Source organism: Narcine bancroftii, chromosome 5 (genome assembly GCF_036971445.1).
Source record: "Narcine bancroftii isolate sNarBan1 chromosome 5, sNarBan1.hap1, whole genome shotgun sequence".
Classification (NCBI taxonomy): Eukaryota; Metazoa; Chordata; class Chondrichthyes; order Torpediniformes; family Narcinidae; genus Narcine; species Narcine bancroftii.
In genome coordinates, this window is record NC_091473.1 from 143,794,936 (window position 1) to 143,813,436 (window position 18,501).

An 18,501-nucleotide genomic window follows, 5' to 3' on the forward strand; every position below is an offset into this window, starting at 1 on the left:
TCATTATTATTGGACAATTTTGGATGTATCTTAAGGCTACTGAGACAGTCCAAATTTGAAATTTTACTTACTGATGGAGGCAAGAAAGGATTTATATCTGAAATGTATGCTTTATTACAGAATAAAGTGCTTAAACTGGATGTTCGTAAATCTAGACTGAGGTGGGAAAAAGATTTGGCAATATCTATTTCTCAGGGTGATTGGATGACGACATGTGAGGACAGTATGACTAGATTAGTAAATGTAAGGTATTGATTGGTTCTTTATAATTTCATCCATCGATTATATTGGACTCCAGACAAATTAAGGAAATAAAAATATATCCCTTCTGATTTATGCTTTAGATCCATAAGGAAGTGGGTTCTTTTTTACATTCGGTTTGGTTACGTGAGACAGTTAAACCTCTTTTGGAGAAAAATTAAGGAACTTTTGGAAGTTATGTTTAAATTTAGAATTTCACTTGATCCTTTGATATTTTTACTGGGTTATATTTTTAAAAATTGATTTTGGAGTTAAAATTAGATAAATTTCAAATAGATTTTTTGAGATTGGCCTTAGCTGTGGCTAGAAAATTTCTTGCAATTACTTGGAAAAATTAGTCTAATTTGAGTATTCAAAGATGGCACGTGGAAATGGCATTGGAAAAGATAACATACAACTTACAAAATAATTATCCCTTTTTTGTTAAAACTTGGAACCCGTATATGGAATAGATGTGATTTAATTATTAATATTTTAATTGAAGGACATTATGTTAGTTGATTTCCTCTTCTTTTTCTTCTTTATTTTTTTTGGGGAAGTTTAGAGGGGGGTTGGGAGGGGCAGGTGGGATAAAATATTATGTATTGTAATTGTACGATTTATTTGCCATAAAGGCTCTAAAGAGGCTCCACTATCCCAGTACCCCCACCTAGTTAGAGGAAGGGACATATTGAAACATGATACATGTGCGCGCCGCTTAACTTTTATTTTCAAATAAAAGTAGTTTCTTCCCCGCTGTTATCAAACTCTTGAACAGACCTCTCATTAGAAAAAAGATGCTGCCCTTGCAGTGTTTTAACTCATTTGCATTACATTTCCTGCTCCTCTGTTCTATTGTGCACTGTCTGTTGAACTTCAAGGATAGGTTGACTTTATTGTTATATCTCAGTACATTAGACAATAAAGTAGAGCAGAAATCCAGGGAAATCATCAAGTTTGATACTTCTGATTGCCCTGTGCAGTAAAACCCCCACTATCCAGAACCTATTGGTAGATAACAGATAAGTGAATTCGTCGGTTGCTAGAGACTGCATGCTGCGTGATTGACAAACTGACGTTCACATATTTTTACCTATTTAATTTTTGCTAATTTTTCGCCAGTTGCTTGTAATTCCAGATAACGGGGATTTTACTGTAACTGAGCAGCCCAAGGTTCATGGCTGAACCTCAGATTTTCTTTTGTGGAGCAGCTATGGGTGAAACTTTGATTCACGAGATAAGCAGGGGAGTTCCTGCATCCTCATTAGGTGCAAGTATACATATTTACAACCTTGCAATTTCTGACACAAACATTTGGAGACTGCTACCCAAGTTGGGAAAACTGGCCAACACATGGCTCAATCAATATGCCTGTCACAGTTGTACTGTTGGAATCCTACCTTACAGTCAACATGGCTGACTCTTCCATCGCAATTGCTGGGTCCATCTGATCCCATCAGCTGAGCAGACCCACCAGAGGTGTCTATACAGTGGTACGTAGGCTGGCAATACACAATGTGCTGGAGAACGTCAGCATGTCACGTAGCTTCTCCAGCACAATTATGTTTTGCATTCAACCTCAACGTGTGCAGACTTTCTTGTTTAACTGTATATGGGTCGGCTATAGTTGAAGTAGTTGCAACTCAATCCTCAACACTGATTTAGACACCATGGCATCAAGTCAAATGGGGGTCAAAGGAACATCTGCCTGATTACTAGCTGCCATCCACCTTCACCTGACGCACAGTACTCCTCCATGTTGAAAAACATTGGAAAAACAGAAGCAAGGGCACAGAATGCACACTTCCCCAGGGACTTCCAAGGCTAACCTGACAGTGACAAAATCCCAAAACAAGTGGCTACTAGACAGAGTGATTATTGAACCAACATGAAAGAAAGGTACTTGACCCCATCCTCAACTATCTAACTATGGCAGAGGCATTTGTTCACTCCAATGAAATGAACACCACTACAGGTATGCGCTGCTTAACATTCATTTGGTCAACATCCGACTGCATGTAGGCCCGTGGCCCCATAATTATTCAGTTACTGCAAGCAAGTCTGCATCAATTTAGAAAAAGCAATAGCTAGATATAGGAAATTATATACTGTATACCCAAACTGATCCCACTGTCCTGCTCTCTCCCCACAGCCCTCTATCAGTCTCAACTAATCCCACTTCCTACAGCCCTGTGTCGGTCCACACACTGATACCACTGCCCCACTCTCTGCCCACAGCCCCACTTCGGTCCTCTCGTTGACCCTACTTACAAATAAAAAGTTTACAGGATCCTAAATTGCTTTGCAAAGTATATAATATGGTGTTTGCACAACGTCCACATCGCATAATGCCCAATTTCACAGATCGTATCATGAACGTTAAGCGGCGCGCACATGTATCATGTTTCAATATGTCCCTTCCTCTAACTAGGTGGGGGTACCGGGATAGTGGAGCCTCTTTAGAGCCTTTAGGGCAAAGTTAACAAATTTTGTACATTATGCCCATAATAATGAAGGAATCTTGAATCTTTCCTTAAAATCTGATATTGCTGTAAAGAGTGCCTCCAACAGCAATCAAGTTCAAAACTATCCCTCATTATTCATTGCCTCCACCATGTGGTTAAATGGCTTCAAACTGCACCTCCAAATCTTCTCCAACTGCACCTCAAAAACTGCAGCCTCTATCACCGAGGACAAGGGCAGCAGATGCGTGGATACGTCGCCACCTGCTGGCTCTGCTCGAAGTCACACATCGTCCTGAATCACCGTAGCTTTATCGACGCTGACTGTGAATCACCAAAATCCCACAGCGCAACAGCACTGTGGGGAAACCCTCACCTGAAGGCCGGCAGTGGCAATGACAGCTCACCACCACCCTCTGAAGGGTAATTAAGATGGTTTTGCGACCAGTGCCTAGGTTCTGAAAAATGTACCGTAAATCGTTGAAAACCCTAACCCTAGGATCTCAGAATAATTAAATTGTTGAAAGTTACCTGCATCCAAAAGGTTGCTTAGTTAATGGAAACAAACAACGTCAAGTCACAACAGTCTAAATGCAATGATATTTACCTCTGGCAACATTAACACTTTGCAGAATTTTACTCCATTTCTCAACCTAAATATAAAAAAAAACTGGATAAGAAAATGTGATTAGTTCCCCTCCCCACACACAAAAAACAGACAATCCATCTCTTATCAACTCTATCAGCTAGTTAGTTTCCCCAATCAACAATTCAGAACATTTTTTTAATCTATCCAACTGAATTCAAAGCAGTCATGGTTTTCCCTGCACAAGTATGCCCTATACCCAGTGCTCATTGTTTGCAAGGCACATGACAACTTGTGTAATATTTGATCACCTCAGCCATGAGGTTTGGAGAGCTACAGTCTTGTTTATCAAGTAAAATACCAAAGGAGTCATTTCCCTTTGTATTATCTTCTTTAGCAAGATATCTAATTCTGAGATGTCTAACCCAACACCCAACCCCAACTAACCAATTTTCCCTTGCAACCGCTGCATCCGTGTCTGCCTGTCCCACATCGGACTTGTCAGCCACAAACGAGCCTGAAGCTGACATAGACATTACCCCTCCATAAATCTTCGTCCGCGAAGCCAAGCCAAAGAAGAAAGAATGTCTGTGCCAGCTTGTTCATTCATGAGCATCTGAAAGGACCCATTAACACTTGGCAGCTCAGTGAGCAAGTCACATCCTTTACATGTCTGATGCCTGTGCATTAGACACAGATACTCTATTCTGATGCCTTGTCGCAGGAGAAAATACACCAAGGATGAATTTCAAGGATGTACCCAATTCCTCCTTAGCTAGAAAATCTCAGGAGTCAGTGGGGACTATGCATTTTATTTTTTCTATGACAAGAGTATATAGAAATGTTTTTGGGGGATAAATTGGGAAAGGTTTGTTAGAGTAGGTCACATCCAAACACTTTAAAACTGATCTGACTTGAAATACTGGAGACAAAGTGACTTCTCACACCTTTTTGCATGAGCTTTGAAGAGTGCTCAGAGAGGTCACTGATGGGTTCTTGTTTACCCAAAAGCAACAAATGAAAGAGCAGGCTAGTGCCCTATTGTCTACAGAAGACTTGCTGTTGTAAGAGGGTCATGAGGTTTTGCAAGCAGAGAGAGAGTCAAACAGGCTGTCTCAGTCTCAGAGTGTGTGTGTGTGTGTGTGTGTGTGTGTGTGTGTGTGTGTGTGTGTGTGTGTGTGTGTGTGTGTGTGTGTGAGAGAGAGAGAAACCAGTGCCAGCCAACTGAAATAGGAAAGGCTGGCAAGAAGCTCCAGTGTGGAAGAAGGCCTTGTCAGCCTTGTGGTTAATGCAAGAGGAGAGGACTGGCTGTCTAATGTTTCACTTGGAATAAAAGAAACAGAAAGGAACTCTGTGGTGACCTGCAGAAAGAGGTTATCACCTGGAAAATCCTGATGGGGCATGTTTCGTCAGCAAGACACTGAGGTGACTGAGGGAAGTACCTCAGTTGTGGAAGTCCTGGAACAACACATCTCTCTCTGAAAACCAACAAGAACCTTCCTGAACAGTAACCATTTACCTTTCGAGCAACAAAGCCTGGTGAACTTTATACATGTTAAATTCTGTGCACAGTAAAAGAATTGTCTGCAACCAGTGAACTTGGAGGAATGAGAAGTGAGATTGGACCATGAACCAAAGAACTTTTCTGAACTTGTATACACATTACACACAAGCGCGCTTAGAAGTAGAAGGGGGTTAAGTTAGGCTAAGTAAGTTAATTATAGATGTTATTTTTCTATTTTCATGTTTAAAGATAATTAAAAGCAACTTTTGTTTAAGAAACCATTTGTCTTGGTGAATATCTATTGCTGCTGGGTTTTGGGGTCCTTTGGGCTCGTAACATAGCCCAAGTGCAAAAACATCATTCAGGATGGTATTGACCACATGGATCAGGAGCTCACAGAAACCCAACATGTACAGTGGAAGAAGAGGATCACCTCACAAAATAACATCAGGTAGCTCCTGGAAGAATCTGCAGTTCCTATACTACCCTCATTAGTCACCTCAGACCCACAAAATGAGAATGGATTCAGTGTGACTCCTTCAACATGCAGCCCTATGTCACAAAACACAATCTTCTTTCTCCACCACGCTACCTAGAAGTTAACAATCTGTAAGAAACGGTCCACTCATCCCTTCCCACTAATTGCCCCCTTGGCACCACTGCAAGAAATGCTGCACTTGTGGCCACACCTCCTCCCTCAATACCATTCAAGACCCCAAATAGTCCTTCTGAGGGAAGTAACATTTCTGCAGGAGTTATCTACTGCACCCGGTGTTCCTGTCAGTGTTCTACTCCAGAGATACTGGACACAGACTGGGAGATCGCTTTGCTCAGCCCGCATCAATGACAGGGATCTCTCAATATCCAACTAATTCTGCACCCCACCCCTGCACTGACATGTCTATAAATGGCTGCACGTACTGCTAAACCAAGACCATCCATAAGTTGGAAGAGCAACTTCTAATATTCCATCTGCTCAACAGGAGAGCATTAACATCAACTTCTCTGGTTTCTGCTTGACCATTTTCCTCTCTTCCCTATTCCTTTGTCCCCTTTTCTCCAGCTCTCCATTTCCTTCCCTTTCCCTTCACAGAACTACTGCCCCTCCCCTCATTTCTCTTGTGTCCTTCCTCCCTTATCCACCTATGACCTCTTGCCAGTGCTCTCTCCCACTCCCCCACATCCCTCCATGAACCATTTTATTCAGATGCTTGCCTACTTTTGGCTCATACATTGATAAAGGGCTCATGCCTGAAATGTTGGTCATGTATCTTCATCTTTGTTATATAAAGTACGCTGTTTAACCCGCCGAGTTTCTCCACTATTGTGTTTTTACTTCAATCACTGCATCTGCAGACTTTGTGCTATACTCTAACAACCTTCATGATATTTAGTGCTATTATTTTGCCTGTCTGAACCAACAACTTCTAGTAGAATTACTTATGGATAAATAGCCTTAACCTTGTGAATATTAGACAACCTTCCCTTCAATGACCCCCTCTCAAAGAGAAACACAAAAACTAGTCACTGGATTCTTGAATGAACAAAGAGAAGCTGGAGGGACTCAGCAGGTCAGGCAGCGTCCATGGAGAGAAACGGTCAACGTTTTGGGTCTGGTTAAAGGTTCCCATCCTGAAACATTGACCATCAGTGGAAGTTGCCTTTAACCAGTAATTCCCTGCAGCATGTTTATCTTCTATCAATGCACAGAGCATCCTAGTGCTCAGTTCCATTCACTGGTTATAATCTTCAATCAATAATCGGTTTCTGTCTGCTCAGTGCGATTGACTCTTAATTACGATCCAATTGCTCGAGGAAGCCTTAGATATACAAAACTGATGCAAGTATTTAATCACATTTTCCAGGTCTTTGTCCATATTCTATGAATACATTTTAAAAAAAGCAATAGTTTGTTTAGGGTTGTTTACTCGGGCTCCGACATCACAGACAACAGACTTCACTACATGATGCGGTGTCTTAAAAAAGTAGCCTCTATCCTCAAAGACCCCACCACCCAGGCTGTGCCCTCTACTCTCTGCTACCATCGGGAAAAAAATACAGGAGCCTGAAGACAAGCACTCAGCAGCACAAGGACGGCTTCTTCCCCGCTGCCATCAGAATCCTGAATAATCAATGAACTAAAGACACTGCCTTACTTGTCATGCACGACAATTTAAACTTTTTTATAGTAATGTTGCAAGAGGGATACTATATGAATGTTTGCTCTATGATGCTACCGCAAAACACTAAATTTCATGACTTGTTCTTGACAATGATTCTAAGTTTTGATGAGAATTTATTCCGATGAAAGCCATCAAAGACTTTTGTTTTGAAGTCTGAGATCTTTAATAATCTTTAATTTTCAGTAAATTTATGAGTTTTCTTTGCTGCCGGTGTCATCCCAATACACTGGCATCTACTTTCACTAATCAAGGCTTACCAATGGGTTTCAAGATTGGCAGAATAAAATTGTAATTACTCTCGAACATCGAAATCTACAGCACAGAACAGGCCCTGGAATTTCACTTCTGCTTAACCATCCATTTTTTCAATTCCTTGTACTTATCTTATAATCCCTTAAAAGATCATATTGTTGTATCTGCCTCCACCACTGTTGGTGGTGCATTCTGTGCACCTACCCTGTACTTACTCCCAATTGGGAAGAGGGGACAAGTGTAGCGTTTCTCAACCTTTTCTTATAACCCGTACTAACCACAGAGCACCTATGGCGACAGAGAGCGTCAGAGAGAGAGAGAGAGAGAGAGAGAGAGAGAGAGAGAGAGAGAGAGAGAGAGAGAGAATTCAGTTCTGCAGTTTTTTTTTAACAGTTCTGGAACAGAACAAGCTGGCAAGCTTGTGGAAAACCCCCATTTTGAAGACTGGTTGTGCGTGCTTAGTTTAGCCTGGTCAAAGCTCTTGTGCTCCATACAAGAGGAGAGGACTGGCTGCCTAATGTTTCACTTGAAATAAGAAAACAAAAAGGAACTCTGTGATGACCTGAAAGAAAGAAGTTATAATCTGGAAAATCCTGATGGGGTGAGTTTCTTCGGCAAGACACTGACGAGGCTGATTAAAAGGGATCAGTTTGTTTCCAGCGAACAGCAAATCTCTCTCTGAAAACCAACAAGAACTTTCCTGAGCGGTAACAATTTACCTTTCAAGCACCAAAGCCTGGTGAACTTCATAAGTCTGTGCACAGTATAAGAATTGCCTGCAACCAGTAAACTTGGAGAAATGAGAAGTGAGATTGGACGGTGAACTTTTCTAAACTTACACACGCATTACATACAAGTGCACTTAGAATTAGAAGGGGGTTGTTAGGTCATTTAAATTAATAGTAATAAGTTAAAGTTTGATCCTGTTTTCATGTTTAAAGATAATTAAAAGCAACTTTTGTTTAAGTAACCATTTGTCTCGGTGAACATCTATTGCTGCTGGGTTTTGGGTTCCTCTGGGCTCGTAACATTTTTCTGTAAAATGTCCCTCCAGCCCACTTATTCCCCTACTAAGAAATAATAATATTTTTTACTTTAAAAATTGATTTTAACACAAATCCATCATATACTCACATGCCACCTCAAGTAATAGGTGCTCTGTGGTTAGTAAGGGACTACTTAAGGTGGTATGTGAGTGGAAATAAAAGATTGAGAACCACTGGCCTAGATGATCTTTTGACAGTTCATTGCTTTGAAAGACCCTTTTAACATTTTCTGATAAACAGGGTGTTTAAAAGTTCAAAAAGATTTAAAAGGATTAAAAGACTAGAAAACAAATTTACATAAAGTTAATTTCTTATTTCCAGCAGTTTAAGGAAAAATAAAGCAAAATAAATACATACAAACCATTACCTGCATATTCATTATTAGATCTATAAATAAATAAAAACCTTGGCATGACAACAGGATCCTGCTGAGCAGGATAGGTTTCAGAAGCAGCATCTGGCCTCCACTTTTGCTTTACAAAGCATAAATGGGGAAGTCATAAAGGAAATCTGAGGATGGAGGAAATTTCCAGGGTCACAGCAAAATGCAAGGGTGCAGACTTGTGAAATCCTGCATCATGGAAATGTGCTATTCCACCCAACAAAAAGTACTTACTTTTTACATTTTTCACAGCTGTACATATTGTCACCTACAAAAACAAAAGAGGAACCTTTACAAGGACACAAATGTCAACACGTGCACATCACAAAAGCATAAATTCTCCTCGATGGGTCACATCCTGCTTCTGAAAACTGTTTACATTTTTTAAACCTGCAATTCTTGACCAAAATATTGATGCCAAATGAAATGCTGAGAGAACACTACCCTATTAATCAGACACCCTGATGGCTGGGCAACTGACTCACCAGGGCTGCATCTCCTCTCATCCCTTTAAATTCACCAGGTTCTTGCACTCTCCTTCAAAACAATAGGTTCATTGGAACCTACACCACCCAGTTCATGCTCTGTTCTCACTGTTGGTATCGGTGCCACAAGACTCGCACCACCAGGTGCTCCCACTCCACCATCAGACTCCTCAACGACAAACTCATTCAGAGACTCATTAAAGGACTTGTGCACTTTATTGATTTTTTTTTGTTCTCTCTGTATTGCACAGTTTTTGGTTCCTTCATTATCTGTTTACAGTTCTTTGTTTTCATGTTTATGCTGCGTAGTTTTTTTTTGCATTACCAATTAGTGGTAATTCTGTCGCGCCCGCAGGAAAAAGGGATCTCAGGGCTATGATGTCATTTACGTACTCTGACAATAAATCTGAATCTGATAATATCAAAAAAATAAGGAATTAAAAGTGGGTTGAGGCATTAACAGGAGTATTGTGCAATAATTCAGAAAATCAGACAGTCCTTAACCAAAGTCCTGGAAGCCAGAATATTAAAGTTTTACTGTTCACATTAAACTACATTTCTTCCATTTCATGGGCATCCTTGATGGGATCTATTTCAATGGGTATCTTAGATATGTTCCAGAAGTGTTGATTTTGACTGCAAGAGTTGACAATGTTAATGAATCCTTAGAATGCCAAAGTGAGCTCGATCCTGCCTTGGTCTAATATACATGAAAACAACCTTACATGCCGTGGGGCAGCATACCAGTTTTGTGTGGGTTTCCTCCGGGTGCTCCAGTTTCCCCCCATCCTTCAAAAAAATACAGGGATTGTTGATAATTGGGGTATTTGGATGGTGTGGGCAGGAAGAACCTCTATTACAGTGTTGTGTGCCTAAATTTAAAAAATATTATACATAAACTCTCCCTCAAATATAATCAGCAGAGAAGACAAGTTGAATGATGAGCACTTTGTCTGTAGAGCCATGATATGACCTCTGTACCAGCATTCATGACATAAGAGAAGCACACTGATGACCGTTTATATATTTCTGACATGTTTGCAACAATGCCTGCTGACATATTATTGATTCAGAATAGAGCATTAATGTTTTCTCCTTTAGGACAAGATAAATGAATCATTAAACCCTCCCTTTTCAACACTTCTTTCCCCCCACTGTTAAAATATGTTGGCTGTTCAAAAGGTTCTTACCTTTAAGCTCATCCCTGGCAAAAAAGGCAGTCAAACAATCCTGCAAGGATACAACAGGACCCCAGAACCAACTAGGAAAACAGAAGATAAACCCAGAAATATTAGTGGTTAGGAATTACTTTGCTCTGACAGCTTTAACTGCTATGATAAAACTTTTCATTCCACTATCACTAAATTAACTTCCCTCACATTGATTGGGATACCCATACAGTAAGAGGGCTGGGTGGGGTAGATTGTCAAATGTGTACAAGATAGTTTTCTTAATCAATATGTAGAGCAACTGACTCGGGACAGTGTAATATTGGATCTGCTGTTAGGAAACGAGATAGGTCAGGTGTCTGAGGTTAATGTTGCAGAACAAATTGGGTCTAGTGATCACAACTCTATTAGTTTTAGGGTAGTTTTAGGGAAGAGCAAAAAAGGGTCTAAAGTTGAGGTTCTGGATTGGAGAAAAGCAAATTTCGAAGGAATAAGAATGGATTTGGGGAGTATTGAGTGGGACAGGATATTTTCAGGTAAGGATGTAAATGAAAAATGGAGGATATTCAAAAAAGAAATTTTGAGAGTACAGAGTAGATATGTCCCAGTGAGGATCAAAGGAAAGGCTGGAAGTCATAGGAAGGCTTGGTTTTTGAGGAATATTAGAAATTTGGTTAGGAGAAAGAGGGAGGTGTACAAAAGGTATAAAGAGCAGGGAGCTGAGAATTTAAAGGAGGACTACAAGGAGTGTAGAAGGAATCTTAAGAAAGAAATTAGAAAGGCCAAAAAAAGGCATGAAGAGGCTTTGGCTGACAGAGTAAAAATAAATCCAAAGGGTTTCCTTGGTTACATTAAAAGTAAAAGATTAGTGAGGGATAAAATTGGACCCCTTGTAGATAGCGAGGGTAGGCTGAGTGAGAAGTCAGAGGAAATGGGGGAAATTTTGAATGATTTCTTTGCCTCGGTATTCACTAGGGAAAAAAATGTTGAAACAGTTGAAGTAAAGAAGAATCGTGGGGAGGTCATGAAGCATATAAGGATAACCGACGAGGTAGTGATGGCTGCGTTGAAAAAGATAAAGGTGGATAAATCTCCGGGACCGGACAAAATATTCCCAAGGACACTCAGGGAGGCTAATGGACGGTTAGTGGGGCCATTAACAGAGATATTTAGGATGTCACTTGCCACGGGGGTAGCGCCAAAGGATTGGAGGGTGGCGCATGTGGTTCCGCTGTTTAAGAAAGGGTCCAAATATAAACCTGGGAATTTTAGGCCCGTGAGTCTGATGTCTGTGGTGGGCAAGTTGATGGAAAGTGTTCTGAGGGATGGTATTTACAAATATTTGGAGGTACAGGGACTGATAGGGAGTAATCAGCATGGTTTTGTCAGGGGTAGATCATGCTTGACAAACCTGATTGAGTTTTTCAAGGGGGTTACAAAAAAGATTGATGAAGGGAAAGCTGTGGATGTTGTCTATTTAGACTTTAGTAAAACTTTTGACAAAGTTCCCCACAGAAGGTTAGGAAAAAAGGTGGAGGCATTAGGTATAAATAAGGAGGTAGTGCAATGGATTCAGCAATGGTTGGATGGGAGGTGTCAGAGAGTAGTGGTAGAAAATTGTTTGTCCAATTGGAGGCCGGTGACTAGTGGAGTTCCTCAGGGATTGGTCCTGGGTCCACTATTGTTTGTTATATATAGTAACGATCTGGAAGGAGGGGTGGTGAATTGGATAAGTAAGTTTGCAGATGATACAAAGATTAGTGGTATTGTGGACAGTGAGGAAGATTACTGTAGCTTATAAAGAGATATAGGAAGGCAAGAGGAGTGGGCTGAGAAATGGCTGATGGAATTTAATACAGATAAGTGTGAAGTGTTGCATTTTGGAAAGGCAAATCTAAATAGGTCATATACATTGAATGGTAGACATTTGAGGAGTGCAGAGCAACAAAGGGATTTAGGAGTTATGGTAAACAGTACCCTCAAGGCTGATACTCAGGTAGATGGTGTGGTGAAGAAGGCATTTGGAATGTTGGCCTTCATAAATCGGAGTATTGAATTCAAGAGTAGGGAGGTTATGATGAAATTGTACAAGGCATTGGTGAGGCCAAATTTGGAGTACTGTGTACAGTTTTGGCCATCAAATTATAGGAAGGATATAAACAAAATAGAGAGAGTGCAGAGAAGGTTCACGAGAATGTTGACAGGATGTCAGGGTTTGAGTGACAGAGAAAGGTTGAGCAGCCTGGTGCTTTTTTCTCTGGAGCATAGAAGATTGAGGGGGGACTTGATAGAGGTGTTCAAGATTTTAAAAGGGACAGAGAGAGTCAACGTGGATAGGCTTTTTCAATTAAGAGTGGGGGATATTCAAACCAGAGGCCATGGTTTGAGATTGCAGGGGGAAAATTATAAGGGGAACATGAGGAGAAATTTCTTCACGCAAAGGGTGGTTGGGATGTGGAATAAGCTTCCGGCAGAGGTGGTTGAAGCAAGGACGTTTTTTACATTTAAGGAAAGACTTGATAATTACATGGAGGGGAGAGGATTGGAGGGGTATGGACCAGGTGCTGGTCAGTGGGACTAGGAGGGTGGGGATTTGTTCCGGCATGGACTAGTAGGGCCAAACTAGCCTGTTCTGTGCTGTATATGGTTATATGGTTATAACAACTGAAGCACACCTCTTAATGTATTCCATGACGTATGCTATCCAGCCCTGTGGAGCATAGGCCTCACCACATGACCCTGCTTTCACCAAGGACATTTGGTGACTTGAGGAGTGAAGCCTAGCCAAATCTTCTTTACCCGGGATCGGCAGAGAGAGATCCTGAAATGTCTCCAAAGTGGTGGACACCTATGAACAAATGCGCAAAGGAATAGAGACAAGTATTATTATTTATCCATCTCCATCCACCTTAGACAACTCCACCTTCTAATTTGCCGATGACTCCACAGTAGTGGGCTGGGTATCAAATAATGATCAGTCGGAATACAGGAAAGAGATTGAAAGTCTAAAGCAGCATTCCCAACCTTTATTTGGCCATGGCCCCCTTAGGACTCTGTTCAAAGTTTATGTGCTCCCTTCCCTGTAAAGCAGTCAAGTTTTGGTTTCTTCAGCACTTCTCTCCTACTGACTACATTAAAAAAAAATATTGATGTTACATGAGGCTTAATAATGTGAAAACCACACCCTTAAAGGAGGTTTCTTCCCTGTACCTATCAGGCTCCTGAATGAAATCCACAACAGTACTCTCATGCTGCCATTGCTTCATTATAAATGATCTTCCTTTTCAGCGTCATCCTGTACTCTGTAAATTGTGCTCTACACCACTCTATGTAGCGTTAGAGATAGTCTGTTGGTCTGTTGGCAGAAGAAACCCTTCTCACTGTATTATGTATTTGAAAATAAACTTGGAACAGAATTAAGAGTAAATATTATTCATCCAAATATAAATTAACGTAACACATTATTGGCAATGATATATCTGATAGGACAAAGTCCCTTTTAAGGGACAATCTAAACAGAGGAGAAAACCCTACGGGATAGTGAACATGGCAGTGGACAAGCGAGGGGCTCTGAGGCGGAAGGACACACAACAGGCAGCGGGTCGTTGGTGACTCGAGGCAAGGAACCATGCAGGCTTTGGGAGACTGCAGTCAAGGGACTCACACCAGGCAGACAGACACGATATGACTGAAGAGATACCACGTATCTGAACAGAGATGCAAGAGGGTGCCGAGGAACATGTCGGAGGGTTAGATCTGGAGCTCAGGTTGCTAATGCTTTAGACTGGACTCTGTGTGCCTCCTGTGCCTGTGAATCCATGGACACTCAGTGATTTTTGGGGTGGTGGTGTCAAATCTTTGTCTTACAGTAGATTGCAGTTTCTGTTTTATTGAAACCACAGAGAGGAAAGGAGAAAGAGCAACGAATACCTCAATGCTGAGTATATTTAATTGTTCATGAGAGAGCCTGCCAATGGATGGGAATTGTATTTTGCAATCAAGGTTATAATTCCAAGATTTATTATGATTGATTTTTTTCCCCTCACACACAATATACAACTTAAGCATCTATAGGTTGCATCACAAAAAATGTGCACTTGGGGTTTGAAAAGGAATAAAAGTGAACACCAGATATTCTCAATGGGGGCCATATGCCCCCACCCCCCTGGGGCTACTGTACATTTAGACGGGGGTGGGGCCACAGATTGAAATCATCATTTTTTTAATGTAGTTAGTAGGAATGAACTACTTCACAGGGAAGAGGGCCCATAAACTTTGAGCAGAACCCTAAGGGGACAATAGCCGAAAGAAGGTTGAGAATGACACAAAAATGACAGAAAATTACATCCAGTGGATTATCTGGCAGCAAGGAAAAGAATGACTGCCTTGAGTCATCAATCATTTCTCTGAGACAAGCAATACCACAATTGGTGTCAAGCAATGATAGTATCAAACATCTGTGGAGCAAATGAAAATTGCTATAGCCACTCAGGAACATGCATTTCTGATGAGTCCACTCTGGCAAAACTGCCCAGTAGACATGATTATTATTTACAGAATATATCAAATCCCTTGATGCATCCTATCCCGCAGATGTCCCTGGATCATATAAAAAGGACATCTTCAGCTTAAATTTACAATTGCTGCTGTTCCATTAAACTACATCAGTCTCATCCTGCATGAAATGATCAGTCATAAATAATAAGCCAGAGTCACTTGCAATTTTGAGAAATAGAGGTATGGCCCAAGATGAACCAGATTAACTATCATACCAGGAGATAAAATGACTGTTCCAGTCAAGTGTTTAAGATTGTAACTCTGCCTGGTCAAATACATAAAATAACTTGGCAAAATAAACCTAATTAATTAAATTTAAAATTAAAATTAATTAAATTCAATTAGCACAAAAATAGGGTAATTGCAAGAAGCTGATGTTTGCTCCGTTTTATAGAATTTAAGGGCTGTCTATTGTGTAGGGACGTGTAATTTTTGTATAGCATTTATTCATCTTTTTAAACATGGCTATTTAATCACATCAAGCTCAAGAAAATTCAAGGAATCTTAACATAACATAACAATTACAGCACGGAAACAGGCCATCAGGCCCTTCTAGTCCGCACCGAACCAAACACCCCTTTCCAGTCCCACCTCCCTGCACAATGCCCATAACCCTACATCTTCTTCTCATCCATATACCTGTCCAACCTTTTCTTAAATAATACAATTGACTCCGCCGCCACTATTTCTCCTGGAAGATCATTCCACACAGCTACCACTCTCTGAGTAAAGAAGTTCCCCCTCATGTTACCTCTAAACCTCTGCCCCTTAATTCTTAACTCATGTCCTCTTGTTTTAATCTTTCCTCCTCTTAACGGAAATAGGCTATCCACATCCACTCTGTCTATCCCTTTCATAATCTTAAATACTTCTATCAAATCCCCTCTCAACCTTCTACGCTCCAAAGAATAAAGACCCAATCTGTCCAATCTCTCCCCATACTCCAGATGCTTAAACCCAGGCAACATTCTGGTAAACCTTCGCTGCACTCTCTCCACTCTGTTTATATCCTTCCTATAATTAGGCGACCAGAACTGCACACAGAACTCCAAATTAGGCCGCACCAACGTCTTATACAATCTCAAAATCACCTCCCAACTCCTATATTCCATGCAATGATTGATAAAGGCCAGCATACTAAAAGCCTTCTTCACCACCCTATTCACGTGAGTTTCTACCTTCAGGGAACGATGTACCGTCACTCCTAAATCTTTCTGCTCTTCTGTATTCCTCAATGCTCTCCCATTTACCAACTATGTCCTATTCTGATTCTTCTTACCAAAATGAAGCACCTCAAACTTATTCTAATTTAACCCTTTACAATCCCAGATTATTCTGAAGAATCCGCATTGTATCATCTACAAGGCCTAAGGTTTATGTTGTTCAAAACTGAACCGCAGGGATCAGATCGTAGCTCTACAAAAAAAAATGCAAAGGTGCAAAGTCCATGAATTGGACGCAGGTAAAATCTACCACAATTTTAGAAACAAAAGGCTTTCCTTTGCTGAAACTCAGAAAACTCAAACGTATTCACGGTCATAGAAACAGACCATTTGGCCCAAAATGTCTGTGCCAACCAATGGGCACCCTTCAGTACTAACTCCACCTCTCAGCACTTGGCCTTCTATCTTTAAATGAGTTAAAAGTGCTCATATAAACAATTGTCAGGAATCCAGCTACAACTACTCTTGCAGGCAGTGCATTCCATGTACAGTATTAGATGAAGGGGGTCTTCAATTCCCTGCTACCCCCTTCCCCTAAATCTATGTCCTCCAATTTTAAACCTATCTCTGACATGAAGAAAAGTGTCCTCTCTATACCCCTCATAATTTAAAAACCCGAAACATGATCTCTCTCAACCTCCTTTGTCCTGAGGGGAACTGATTTTGCTTCTCCAGTTTCTCTTCGTATCTGAACCACTTCTCGGTGAATATTCTTTGCACCCTCTCCAGCAACATCACAACCTTCCTAGAACATGGCCACCAAATCTGCCTGGAGTACTCCAACGGAGGTCTGACCATGGTTTATAAAGGGCGAACACAACACTCATCCTTCTGTATCAATGAAGGCCAGCATCTCCTCAACATTCTAGTGACAGTAGCCTCATTCATCTTCCCAAATTAAGTCAATAAATTTAAAAAAGTACAAAAAAATTCAAGCAAGATACAAAAAGCGATTGAGATATATTGAAAGTATAAATTGGAAGAACACTTTTCCCATTGGTAGAAGCTTCATTTTAAGCAACTCCATTTTCAACAGTAACAAAATGTAATTGCACTTTCCAAATCTCATGAAGACACACCATCTTTAAATATCCACTAAATTTCAATGGAGGATGCAAATATTTGCCTTGAATGGTCTACAAAAATTCAGGAAAGTTTGAGGAATTAGAAGTAGGTAACTTACCCGATCACACGTCAAGCACTGCACTGAGCTCACAATAGTACCATCGAAGATGTCAGAGATAACACTCTTGTACTTCGCTTGTCTTCTCTTTTTAAGTGGCGTAAAAGAGGCCACTAAAGTAAAAAGCAAATGAGAAGAATGGAATTTATGTACGAAAAAGTTATGAATTTAACATTCTAATGAAGAAACACTAAGTTTGAATTGATTGGGTTACAGAGGAGGCCCAATGAGAAAGAGGAGATAGAAATGGGCACCTTTTATTAATTTTGACACCTGTCAAGAGACGGATAGGAAGGAAATCCCCAACATCCCCCTGAAAATAACTCGATCAGCACCAACTCTATTCTTATCCAATATTTCCAGAAATTTTGAGCAACCTTCAATAAGGTGACCAAAACTGCATAGAAGTACAAAATGAAAAGAAGTTGTTGCTCTAGGGCAATGTAAAGAGAGTTCAACTTTGCAACTAAGCAGTGTCATTCTGGAGGAAGATACACACAACCAATGTTTCGGGCTTGAGATCTTTATCAAGGCTTAAGCCCAAAACGTTGGTTATGTATCTTTATATTTGCCTCAGAGTAAACGTTTGACCTGCTGAGTTTCTCCAGTATTGTGTTTTTATTTCATAAACATAGAAGATAGGAGCAGGAGTAGGTCATTCGACCCTTCGAGCCTGCTCCGCCATTCAACGAGATCATGGCTGATCTTAAAGTTCAGTACCCCTTCCCCGTCTTCTCTCCGTAACCTTCAATACCCTTATACTGAAGAAATAGATCTAATTCCCTCTTAAATAGATTTAATAAACCTGCCTCTACTGCCCTCTGTGGCAATGAATTCCACAGATTCACCACCCTCTGGGTCAAGAAATTCCTCCTCATCTCGGTCCTAAATGGTTTGCCTATTATCCTCAAACCATGGCCCCGGGTTCTGGATTTTCCCATCATTGGATTCATCCCATCTGCATCCATTCTGTCCAGTCCTGCCAGAATTTTATACGTCTCTATGAGATCCCCTCTCAATCTTCTAAACTCCAGCGAGTACAATCCCAATTTGCGCAATCTTTCCTCCTAAGTCATTCCTGCCATTCCAGGTCTCAGCCTGGTGAATCGCCTCTGTACTCCCTCCATTGCAAGAACATCCTTCCTTCGATAAGATGACCAAAACTGCACACAATACTCCAGGTGGGGTGTCACCAAGGCCCTGTACAGATGCAGTAAGGTTTCCTTGTT

At 40.8% G+C, this 18,501-nt stretch overlaps 1 protein-coding gene across 2 annotated transcripts in view; it reads right to left on the bottom strand.

Annotated features, from left to right (window-relative positions):
* Nucleotides 1-18,501, bottom strand: part of usp33 (ubiquitin specific peptidase 33) — a 126,590-nt gene that overhangs the window by 61,840 nt on the left and 46,249 nt on the right. For both annotated transcript variants that reach the window (XM_069939308.1, XM_069939307.1), the window contains 5 exons: nt 17,273-17,385; nt 12,985-13,157; nt 10,331-10,401; nt 8,890-8,923; nt 3,310-3,355 (listed from right to left, as the gene is read on the bottom strand). In XM_069939308.1, the coding sequence (XP_069795409.1) occupies nt 3,310-3,355; nt 8,890-8,923; nt 10,331-10,401; nt 12,985-13,157; nt 17,273-17,385 (437 nt within the window). The remainder of the gene's footprint in view (nt 1-3,309; nt 3,356-8,889; nt 8,924-10,330; nt 10,402-12,984; nt 13,158-17,272; nt 17,386-18,501) is intronic.